Here is a 12,580-nt window from a genome sequence, read left to right as displayed (position 1 = left end):
TTGCAACAAAAGATATGGCCATTTAGAATTTATCTCTGTCTCCCTCTCTCTTTTGGCCTTTGGCCTTTAATTTTCATTGCTGCTTTTATGTTTGTCCATTTTGTTTATAATTTAAGGCAAAAATGCAGGAAATATTAAAAATACTTTCTCAGTGTTAACAGGTGAACATATTATATGAATCATCTTACTATTGCTACTAAACAGTAACTAATGCCAGATGTGAGAAATAGCCATTTTTGTTACCTGATTCTGCTTATTTTCTATTACTTATATATTCCCTTTTTGCACAGTTCTTCAAGTTGCTGTTCTGTGTTATTGAAAGCTGTTAAAAAGCTGCAGAAATTTAAGTTTGCTATTGCCCACCTTGCATGTAGACAGAAACATGAATATACAGTAGTCCAATGAATGCCTTTCTTTTGCTTCTTCCCAAGTCAGCTGCTTCCCAGGATGTGGGCTTCTGCAAACTTTCTCCTGGTATCAGCCTTGCTTACAGAAAGTCTGGTTGCTGAACGCTGCCCACAAATCTGTACCTGTGATAGCATCAAGTATCAAGTCGTTTGCTTGAATAAGAATCTAACTAAAGTGCCTTTTAACATTCTTCAGGTGAGTCTATGGGAAGGCATTTACCCAGGATTTTTCCAGGGTGGCTTACAATGCGTTAAAATCATAGCACAAATTCTTTAGAAACTGAAATTAAAAAACAATTTAATATGCCATGTATAAACAGGAAAATGGTAGGTAAACCTTCGGGGCCAATTTGAAATGTTGACAGCATGCCATTGTGCTCGCCCAATATATTGGCCATTTTACACATGACCAATCAGAAATTAATAATTTAAGAGGAGGTATACTGTTGAATTTTTCTTTACCCTCCACTTTAGACTTTTGAGTTGTTTTTTATGATTTCACCCTACCTTTTTAAACTTTGGTGCAAATTTCCAAAAAGAGCATGCATCAATCCATTTTTTATTAGAGCTATTTATTTATTTAAAGGATTTATATAGCTGCCCATCTCACTTCTACAACTCTGGGTGGCTAACATTAATTAATATTGTTAATTAATTAACAATATTAATTATTAATATTGTTAGCCAGGCTGGCTGGCTGGGGAATTCTGGGAGTTGAAGTCCACCCACCTTAAAGCTGTCAAGGTTGAGAAACACTGCTCTATGGTATACTTCCTCTAATCTTGCCTTCCTTAACCTGGTGCAAAGGCTATGGTGAGATGGAAAATCTCAGCACATTAGGAAGGCACCCACTGGGGACCATTACTTTAACCCATTTTGCAACTGATTTGTATCAGCTGGTTTGTCTGCTTCCAAAATCTATTAAGATTTAATCAAACATATCAAAGGCAATCTTAAAGAGGACAGATCAGATTGGAGTTGACTATAGGGGTGACAGATTGATATGAATTTGTATTACAGTTTTATTTGTATCTACTTGTTTTTACGTGTATGCTTATGGCTTTTATTTTATTTTTCATATTTGATATGGTCAAAAGACTAAATCAATAAAGTATCTATCTATTTAATCAAACATTTTTAATTCTAATATTTAGCAACTACCTAGCAACAAAGATTACAGAGTTTCAAAAATAATCTATCAAATGGACAATGTAGATGTGTGACAGCATGTAATTTCCTGATTTTCTATTAAAACTAAAACTTTGAGGAACTGCTATAAAGGGTCAAGGCAATGTTCCAGTGAATAGAGAGCTATTAATTGAGAACAAAACTAATATTTGTTTTATTAAATCTACAGATTACTAAAAGGTTGGTTCTTCAGGATAATGAAATCACAGTGATTCCTTTAGGAACCTTTTTGTCCATTCCATATCTCACCCACTTGAACCTTCAGAGATGCAAGATAAGCAGCATTGAGGAAGGGGCTTTCAGGGGATTAGGACAGTTAGTCTATCTTAATCTGGCTTCTAACAATATAGCCTTTATCTATCAAGAATCCTTAGATGGCCTCTCTTCCCTCCGTCAGCTTATTTTAGAAAACAATCATATTGAAGAAATAAAGCCAGGAGCTTTTGGACAACTTGGATTCCTTAGTTTATTGAATTTGGCCAAGAACTCCCTGGTTTACTTGCCAGATATGGTTTTCCAGGGACTTCAGATGATCAAGTGGATCAATTTGTCCCATAATTCACTTAATGTATTTGCCAATGAAGCTTTTGGTGGATTACCAACACTCAGAAAGCTATGTCTACATCATAATGAATTGCAGTTCTTTCCCACTGAGGCACTGTCTAGACTAGCTGACATAAATCAACTGGATTTAGGACACAATCCCATCACTTACATTGGTGAGGAGGCCTTTGAAATGGCTCATCTCAAACAGCTTTACTTGGACAACATGGCCCTTCAGGAGATCTCAGACAGAGCTTTTGTCAGGAGCCCCTTACTCCATACCCTTGACTTGCACAACAACCAGCTGTTGGTGCTGCAGCCCCTGACAGAAATGGTCTACCTTAAAAAAATAAACTTAACAGGCAACCCGATGCCTTGTACTTGCCACATGCGTCCCCTCAAAGAGTGGGCTGACAAAGCAAAAATACACATTGATGTAGTTTGTGCTGGTCCTCTTGCCTTCAGGGGAGAGCACTTGGAATCCTTGCAGGCCACAGATATGAAGTGTAAACATCGGACTTTGGAAGAGGATCTGCCTCTGACAATGGTCAGCAGAAAGCCAGAAGAGGGTGCTGTAAAATGCCCTAAAGGATGTACCTGTTTATTAGATTACCAGCATGGAAAGTGTGATAACAAAAATCTCTTGAGTATTCCCAAAGGATTTCCTAGCAACACTCAACTTCTGGACTTGCAACACAATGAGTTCCATTCCATACCAGACGGTTCATTCCTTGGCTTAAAAAACCTGACCTCGCTTCACCTGCAGAACTGCAAGATTGAAGTGCTGCAACCTGGTGCTTTCCAGGACCTAAAAACACTCATCTATCTTTATCTGTCTAATAACGATATATCTTCTGTTGATGCTGATGTTTTCAGAGACACAACCCAACTTGCTTATCTTTTTCTGGATCACAACAAATTCACTCAAATACCCAAGGATGCCTTCAGCTACTTGTCCAACCTCTTTGCCTTCTACTTCCAACACAATTCAATCAGTCAGCTGCCAGATAATGCTCTGGCTGGGATGCAGAAACTACGCTGTCTTTACTTAACAGGAAATCGCATTGCACACCTGTCTCCTAGGGCTCTGAGGCAGGCCAAGATGCTAGAGAAACTGCATCTAGATGAGAATTCTTTGCAAGAAATTCCCACCAAGGCCCTTAGAGGCCTGCCTATCCTCAATGAACTGAAATTGTCTAAGAACCCTATAAAATACATTGGGAAGGCTGCCTTCCTTCCAATTGCAAGATCCCTGCAGCACCTGCATCTGGATAACATGGGCCTTGAGCAAGTAAGTTAGAGATTGGGGAGCTGGAGAGTAAAGTTCGTCTTCCATTGCCATCGTCACCATCACAAAAATATCTCCCTGCAGCTACAGGAAAAGTTTAATGTTTTGTTTAATGTTACGTAACTCAGATTATATAAATGATTTATGTGGTATTGATAATCAGCCATTAGATCATATTATGCCGATTTCCCCGAAGTACAACCTCACCAATACTGGGAAAAAATACAAAAAGGGATACATTTAAATAGAACTTCTGGTATAGTAATACAGGAAGTTAAATCATCAGCCTACAGAAATTGGCAGTATTCCAGGGAGTTTCAGATTCTCTCCCTTATCTGGAGATTGCAAGAAATGATCTTATTCACTGGATCTTGAAAGCTGCTCTTATATTTGTAATAGCTATAGGATGAAAAATACTCAGTGAGTTTGCTGTAGAACAAAGGAAAGATGTTGACCCTTTGAAAGCCCTCTTTGCTATGCAGCTGATAATGGATCATTGCCTGTGCTTTGTACCTGAAAAGTTACACATCAGTTCTTTGCATCTTCAGAGAGGGCTGGAAATGATTTATATCTCAAACCCTACCACCACCACAAATGATTCTATCCAGCTTGTTGCTGGTCATCTGCTTCTCCTCTTTCCTTCCACATTTCCCAGCATTATAGACTTCTCAAAATACTAGGTCTTTGCAAAATTTATCCAAAATACAGTAATTTGAGCCAGGTCATTTGTGCCTTGAGTAGGAACTCTGGATTGATTTGTTTGTTGTCTTGGCTATTCTCAGGAGTCTTCTCCAGCATCAAGATTCAAAGCATCAATACTTTTTCTAACTTGCTTCTTCAAAGTCCATTTTTGCTTCCACTGAGTATCACAGGGAAAACTATTACCTGCATGATTTTGATATTTGAAGGTGTAGACACTTCATGGTATCTGAGTATCTTTTCCAAAGACTTCATTGCTATCATTGATATCAAGTGCTAATCCATAGCATCTTTCTTGAATGCTGGTTCCTTTCTTATTAATAGTTGATCCCAGAAGGCAAACGCTATCCACCACTTCAAATGTTAATTTGTTAATTGTTAATTCTAAAGGTGGCTTAGAATTCTAAAGCTGGCTTGCTGCACCTGTTCTCATTAGTTTGGTCTTGATTTATAATCCAAAAAATAAGAAAAAAACCTAGCTTTTACCTATTTCCCCCCTTTTTCGTGGTTCTTGAATCTGGCACGTTCATGATGATTGCTTAAAGCCTTGGTGCTTCTTCTCTTATACAGTGTCTGCACTTGTATGGCGATCTCTTATCCTTTTTGTTTAAGAAAGTCCACCAGTCATTTTCCTCAGTGGGCCTAAACAAAATACTTTCCCATGAAGGTGTGTGTGGTTTATTTAATTATTTCCCAGGAATTTAAAGTAAACAAAGTCCAAAAAATTCCCCTGGACCCTTTATCCATTAAAAACTTTTGTAATCCAAATTCTTACTGTGCTTTTTGCTGCAAGTTGATTTTTATAATCCTGTTTTTTTTCTGCTAAATATGCTACAGGTTGTAGGAACACTTTCTGGATGATCCAAATGAACTGCCATTCTGAAGATCTCTTTAGCATTTAATTAGTTGTAATCCAAAGTGATTTAGAAAGTGGGGTTTGGACGGACCCAGTGTCCTTTAAAAGGCTCCGCTGAGGCTGCAAGCCTGATCTTCCTTCCTCAGCTCCTGGTGCTCTTACTCCCAAGGTGTCTTTCAGATCCTGCAGGCTTCCTTGTGAGGTGCAGCCATCTGGAACACACATGGGCGATTTCTTCGGCTTCTCTTTTTTCCAGAGAAGCTCTGCAAAACCGGGCACCTCGCCCAATTGCAATTCCAGCCTCAGCATTGTCTCTGTGCTTCCAGAGACATGTCAATCTGCCATTTTCCCCACCCAGAAGTCAGGCCCCTTGTATCTGACTGTTGCCTTGGTAACGGCTCTTCTTCCTATCCTTCAAGAGCATTTCTTCTGCAGCAGCTCACAAAATAAAGAACATAAAAAGATACAAAAAAAATAAAGATACAATAACATTACTCCAAAAAGAAGTACAAAATAATTACAAGATGGCTTTCCAGACAAAAACAATAATGTACATAATGACTTCTTTTTGGTATTTTTTTGGCTTTCTTAGTTATCCAGCATGCAACAGCAATAATGTTTCTTATTTCTCAATCTTTTCCAAAGCCAGCTTGAACATCTCCCTTTTGATGTAGGGCTCTAATCTCCATTGGATGATCCTAAACACAGTTTGCTAACATGTGAAATTAAGGATATTGTATGATAGTATGCACACTCTGGTAAGTTTCCTTTCTTTGGTTTTGTAAACTGACCTTTTCCAATAAGTTGGCCACTTTCTCCAGATTTCCTGGCACACTGTAATTAGAATCTTTACTGATTCTTTTTCTATTGCTTCCCATATTTCTGTAGATATTCCATCAATTCCTGTAGCCTTCTGATTTGGTAATGACTGGAGTGCGGAACTAACCTCATCTTCCAGCACTAAAGATTCCTGTAAGTAGGAAATATCTTCTAGGATGTCTTGGATATAGACATTTCCACTCTACGGATTTCAGTATACTCCTTCCATCTTTGTTTGAGCTTCTTTGAGTAGTTATTCTGTTCATGTGCATCTTTAGCATATCAGAAGGTTTGAACAGCCTTCTTTGTTTAGAGACCTTTTGGAAATCTTTCCTTATTTTTCTGTGTGTTTCCATCTTCAATGTCTTTACGTATATTGTTGCAGTACTGCTTCTTGTCTCGCCTAACAACTCTCTGAAACTCTTTGTTAAGTTTCTTTCTGAGATTTTTATTTCTTTTGCCTTGGCTTTATTTCTCTTCTTGGCAATTTCCACCATTTGTACTGACATCCAGTTTGCTTTCTTCTGTTTCTTCATCTTGGCCACATTCATCTTTAACTATTTTAATTTCATTCCACAGTCCCACTGGTTCTCTATCAATGAGATTCAGGACTTCAAAGCAATTCCCAATATTCTCCTTGAAAATGGTGGTTGTATGCTTAATGCCATATTGTGGAAATCAGTTGCTTTCTTCTGCTTTAGCTTAACTTGGAACTTGCACATGATGTGTTGCACAGTCAGCCCTGGCCACTTGTTTGTTATAACTGAGCTTTTCCTTCTACCAATAATATAGTCAGTTTGATTTTGTGTACTCCATTTGGAAATGTCCATATATAGAGGCATCATTTTTTATAGTTGGAAGACTCAGCAATGAAGAAATCATTGGATTAGCAGAAATTGGTAAGTCCTGCTTTATTTTTGTTTCCGAGACCAGGTAGTCCAACTACATTTTCTTTATTATTTCCAACTTTGGCATTCTAGTCCCCAACTATAAGCAGCACATCTTGCCTGCATGTTCTATTGAACATGACCACAAACACCATAAATACTCTGAAAAATCCTCAGCTCTTCCTCAGTAGTAACTATCATCTATCTATCTATCTATCTATCTATCTATCTATCTATCTATCTTTTTATTACTGCCCATCTCCCCCACTCGGGGGACCCTAGGTGGTTCACAATAAAACAGTATAAAATACAATAAAATTGTAAGTATGTACAGTGCCATCCAGCCTGAGGGGCCCATCATCTGGGACTACATTTTCAATCATTTTATATTGTCTATACACGTGGTTTTCTTCATAAAATACAGGAGTGGTTTACCACTGCTTTCTCCCACATAGTATAAAATGCTCCCCTTGTCATTGTCATTAAAGTGATCATCTACCTCCAGCATTTTTCTGTATCAGTGCTGTCCACTCTAGGTGCCTGCTCACTTTAGCCAGGCAGCTGGGATGGCCTTCATGCCTTGGAGAACCCTGCTGAGAATATATACTCTTGGCCTGTACTCCCAACATTCTTCACTCATCCCCCACAGGAACAGACACAGCTGCCACAATGAGACAGCACACCAGGACGTGAGGGGGAATTAAAATTAAATTAAAAGTGCAGCCAGCCTAATAATAATCAGAAAAGGAGAGAAAACAATATGAATTCTTCCATTCCAAAGAAATTGCTTCAAAATGTGAAATGCGGTATTTCACAATTCTTACAATTATTGGCCTGCAGGTTTTTTGGATTGTTGCCTACACTTTAACTCTGAGAGAGTTAAGAGTTTGTAGGGCCAGGATATGAACTAAATTTAAATTATTATTACTCTGTGTATTTAATAATTTCCTTATGAAAACATATTACAAATTACAACTGAACATCAACCTTTGGATAAACTCAGGTGGCTGCATGCAAGAATCTGGAGATTGCATGCAAACTTTGAGGTATACTATTGATATAGGCTAATTATAGTCAAGTCTGTTAATGTTTTATCTTCTCCAACCTTAAGTTCTGTTTAATTACACAAGAAACTGTTGGCTGTTTTGGAGATTAGGAATACATTAATTTTCTTACAATTATTGGAAGCATGCAGCGGGCCAGTGTAAACAGAAGGTTGGGATAACTGTAAATTACTTCTGCCGATCTTGAACTTATCATTGCCAACTTGTGTTGGCAGATTTCTTCTGGTGCCTTTACTGGCTTGGGTCCAAACATCAAAAGTCTGTATCTGGAGAATAACAGAATGCAAAATTTACCTAATTTACATGGCTTCACTGCTCTGGAGGTAATCAACTTGAACGATGTCCCTTTCTCCTGTGACTGTCGACTTCTCCCATTACGCAAGTAAGTCATTAATTCCCAGTATTCTTCACAGGCTTCTAAAATAGCAAATTTGTCCCTTTTCTTATAGGCTGGAATAAGGAAAATATATTAATGTCCACCTATTAGCACATTTATACTAAATCAGCTAAATGATAATATATATTATTCAAAGCTGTATTGACAAAAACCACACAAGTGCCTGGCGATCAGCCCTCTGTTAAATGGTTAGATTATTTCTCTGGAATCAATCGCTTTTTTAAAAGTAGAGGTGGAGGGGGTGCTGCTTCAAAGTTTGGAAAAACTGGATTTTACACTTGCAGCTGCACATGATCTGAGAATTGTTTTACAGGAATCTTTCCCAGTCTAGTTCCTTCAGATGTAATTAGCCTGCAATTTTGAGAATTTCATCTAGCCATGCTGGTTAGCTGTTTGGGGGAGTTGTAGTCCCAGATCATCTGGAAGATAATCCTAAATATTATTTTCCCTCTAACACCTTGGTTTATCAGGAAGCTGTGAGCAATTCAGTGTTGGGGCAGGTCACAGGGAAATAATCTTGACTACATCAGCTTGTCTTGTTTACATGGAATTTGAGAAGCTGGACAGGGTAAAGAGAAAAATGACCACCAGTTTGACCAATAAATGGTGCAGGAAAAAAATGGCTCCACAGTAAAGAGGTGATCAGTACCTCCTTAAGGACAGAATATATACCTGTTTAAAGAGTACAGTTATAAGAACATTGAAAACTCTTTATAACTGTAGTTCAGTCTCAAATATTCATTTTCTGTTAAGGTAATTGAGAAGGGGATGGCCTTCAAATTCCAGATACATTTGGATGACACTGCTTGCCTAGACCCATTTCAATTAGGACTTGGGCCAATCTATGGCACTAAGACTATTTTGCTCATCTTTTGATGATGTACCTTAGAAACTGAATGAGATTGGCACAGCTATGACTTTTAATATCATTGTCCATGATTTATTTTTGGCTGAGGATTTGGGGGCACTATTACACAGTCCTTCTTGTTGGGTCATGTCTAGTTAGTAGCGTTGGAGACCACTGTTTGACTGTTAGACTGCTGAACTATAGTGGCCCATGGGATTTAGCCTTTTCCTATATGTTATTTAACATCTACATTAATTGGGGCAAAAACTGTGGCTAGACAAATAGCTAGTGCAAGATACAGGATCCTATGATATCTATTCTGAACAATTTCCACTGGCTGCCAATTGCCTACCACATACAAATTTCAGGTACTAGAAATAAGAGTTTACAGCCTGTCGGCCCACCTTGATTTCAACAGACACCCTGTTGAAGATGCCTCTGCTGCCAGAGTCTCATCTATTTGGTACACAAAAGGATTCTTATGTGTGATTACCAGGCTATAGAATGTTCCCTCATGGAAGCATATTTTGCCCTTATTTTCCCAGTATTTAGAAAAATAGTAAAAGTACATATATTTCACCAATTTAATTGTGAATTGATTTTTAATTTTTAATTTTACTGATAGTGATGTTTGTTTTAAAATCTGTATTTTTATTTTGTGTTATAAATGGCTTTGAATATTTGTGTAAATAGAATGGCTGGTGTAAATATAATATATAAATGAATGTGTGATACAGCATCCTTACTGAGATAACAGAGGACCTGGGATCATCCACCTGGATTTTATCCCATAGCCATGAACAATGACAAAATGGCTTGGGCCAGCAATGCCAAAGAGAAATCTCAAGAATAATTTAACATACTCTTCTTTCTTTTTGCAAAGTATAGTTGGTTATATCTAGTTGGTGGGAGAGGAAAAGGAGTATCAAATCATAGATATTAATCAAAACTTCTTTTTTACCAACTCACTTCTGATTTACTTTTTTCAATGAAGGAATTATAGATCTTAAATGCTAAAATGTTAGTCTCGGCTCAACTTTCATTGTCAAATAGTGGTTATACAAGCTCATATAATTTATCTATCTATTTGATTTCTATAGCTGCCCATCTCAACAAGTGACAGTTTGATGGATGACCCTTTTGTTGTCAAGCTGATTAACTACGTTTCACACTTTCCTTAGAAAATAGTAATACTGTACTGAGAACATTCTTGGAAACATCATAAACAAGCAGCATCCTTTCCTGCTCCTCAGTTTTCACAAATGAACAATTTCTCAATATATCAAGTGTGAAACCACTAATACAAAAAACCCCTAAGTATAAAGAGATGCAGGCCCAGTGATTGGGTACTGTGTTATGATGTTTCTTCTCCTTCTGTTTTCCAGGTGGCTTGATAACTTGAACCTGAGAGTAGGAGCCACTTGTGGCTCTCCAGCAAATCTACGTAACCAAAAAGTAAAGTTTGTCACTATCTTCCAAAGTTGCCCAGGCTGGAATATCAAGAAGGCCAAACAAGCCAGCTTAACTGAGGCCAAAACCAGGGTTAGAAGTTGCTCCAAATGAGGGAAGCAGGTGGGAAGCCCAGGAATCAAGGATATATACTAAGATCATCTCATTATGATAAAAACACAGCTTTGAGAAGGAAGATGCTGGTATATGCACATATGATCTGTAGATCTACTGTGTGCACAATTATTAGGCAAGTGAGTATTTTGACCGTATCATCATTTTTATGCCTGAGCTGCTTGAGGCTGTCTCAGGGCTGGTGGAGTTCCCCAGACTTATGGTCTTGGGGGACTTCAACCTGCCTTCCCTGGGGTGTGCCTCAGATGCGGCTCAGGAGTTCATGGCTACCATGGCAGCCATGGGCCTGTCCCAGATTATTCGGGACCCAACTTGAGACAGTGGCCTCACTCCAGACTTGATTTTCTTGTCGGAGCAATGGCAATGTGATCTGAGGGAAGAGGTAGATCTGTCCTCATTGTCATGGTCAGATCATGCCCTGGTGGCTTTGAGATTCTCTTGTGCTGCCCCCCTCTGCAGGGAGGCAGGACCCATTCGGTTGGTCCGCCCCTGGCAACTGATGGACCCAGTAAGGTTTCAGAAGGAGCTGGGGGTTGTACCCGGGGATCTGCTGCACGGTCCAGTGGAGGTCCTGGCCGCAACCTGGAATAGGGAAGTGGCTGGGGCCTTGGACAGGGTCGTGCCTGTGCAGCCTCTCTTGCCCACTCAAACCCGGCACTCCCCATGGTTCATGGAGGAACTGCGGGTTTTGAAGAGGGTTAAGAGATGCCTAGAGTGCCGCTGGAGGAAGACAAAGACTGAATCTGACCGAACACAAGCTAGAGCCACTATTAAGGCCTACCTTGTGGCGGTAAGAGCGGCGAAACACCAATATTTCTCCGCTCTCATTGCGTCCATAGAATGCCACCCGACGGCCCTGTTTAAAATTACACAATCGTTATTAGGTAGGTGGGGCTCTGTCTTCCACCTACAGGGCCGTGCGGAGTTTGCTGAGCATCTGCAGGGTAAAATCACTCAGATTCAGTCCAAGTTGGACTCTAAGCATGGGGCAGAGTCTGGGGAGATGCTGAGGGAATGTATTCACCCTGTTATCTGGGAACAGTTTGATCCTGATTGTTGGACCTGAGGAAGTGGACAGGATCCTCCAGACCGTAAATGCCACGTGTCATCTAGACCCATGCCCTTCCTGGCTTGTGAAAGCAGCTCAGGAGGTGACGTGTGGTTGGGTCCAGGTGATGGTTAATGCATCTTTGAGGGAGGAAGTGGTCCCGGTTGCCTTTAAAGAGGCACTGGTACACCCCCTCCTCAAAAAGCCATCGCTGGACCCTACTGTTCTGGACAATTTTCATCTAGTCTCCCACCTCCCCTTTTTGCGGAAGGTGGTTGAGAAAGTGGTGGCATTACAACTTCAGAGGATTCTGGATGAAACGGATTATCTAGACCCCTTTCAGTCAGGTTTCAGGCCGGAATATGGGGCAGAGACTACATTGGTCGCACTTATGGATGATCTCTGGCGGGAGCGGGATGGAGACACTGCATCCATCCTTGCTCTCCTTGACCTCTCAGTGGCTTTCGATACCATCGACCATGGTATCCTTCTGGGACAGCTCAGGGAGTTGGGGGTGGGCGGCGTGGTTTTGTGCTGGTTCACCTCCCTCCTCCAGGGCTGGTCCCAGTCGGTGGTGATAGGAGATGAGAGATCCAACCCTCAACCCCTGCTGTGCGGGGTGCCGCAGGGTTCAACTCTCTCCCCTCTCCTATTTAACATCTACATGAAACCGCTGGGTGAGATCATCCGTCACCACTGGATGAGGTACTATCAGTATGCTGATGATACTCAGATATATATCTCCATCCTGGTTGAAGTAAGTGATGCGGTGGCTGCCCTCTCTCAGTGCGTGGGGGCTGTGGGGGTCTGGATGGGGAACAACAGGCTTCAGCTGAACCCTGGTAAGATGGAGTGGCTGTGGGTTGATGGCTCCTCGGTATCCCGGAAGTTGTCATCTTTAGTTCTGGATGGGATTGCACTGCCCCATTCAGAACTGGTGCATAACTTGGGGG

The 12,580-nt window shown here is 40.3% G+C and overlaps 1 protein-coding gene across 1 annotated transcript; it reads left to right on the top strand.

Annotated features, from left to right (window-relative positions):
• The first annotated feature begins 405 nt into the window (after positions 1–405).
• CHADL (chondroadherin like) lies at positions 406–10,558 on the top strand. The gene is made up of 4 exons (XM_063309324.1): positions 406–603; positions 1,765–3,429; positions 7,967–8,133; positions 10,381–10,558. The coding sequence occupies exons 1-4, from the start codon at positions 406–408 to the stop codon at positions 10,556–10,558; spliced, it is 2,208 nt and encodes a 735-aa protein (XP_063165394.1).
• Positions 10,559–12,580: the final 2,022 nt, after the last annotated feature.

This window comes from Candoia aspera, chromosome 7 (assembly GCF_035149785.1).
Source record: "Candoia aspera isolate rCanAsp1 chromosome 7, rCanAsp1.hap2, whole genome shotgun sequence".
Lineage (NCBI taxonomy): Eukaryota > Metazoa > Chordata > Lepidosauria > Squamata > Boidae > Candoia > Candoia aspera.
Note: the sequence above shows the minus strand (reverse complement) of the source record. Positions and strands in the feature narration are given on the sequence as shown.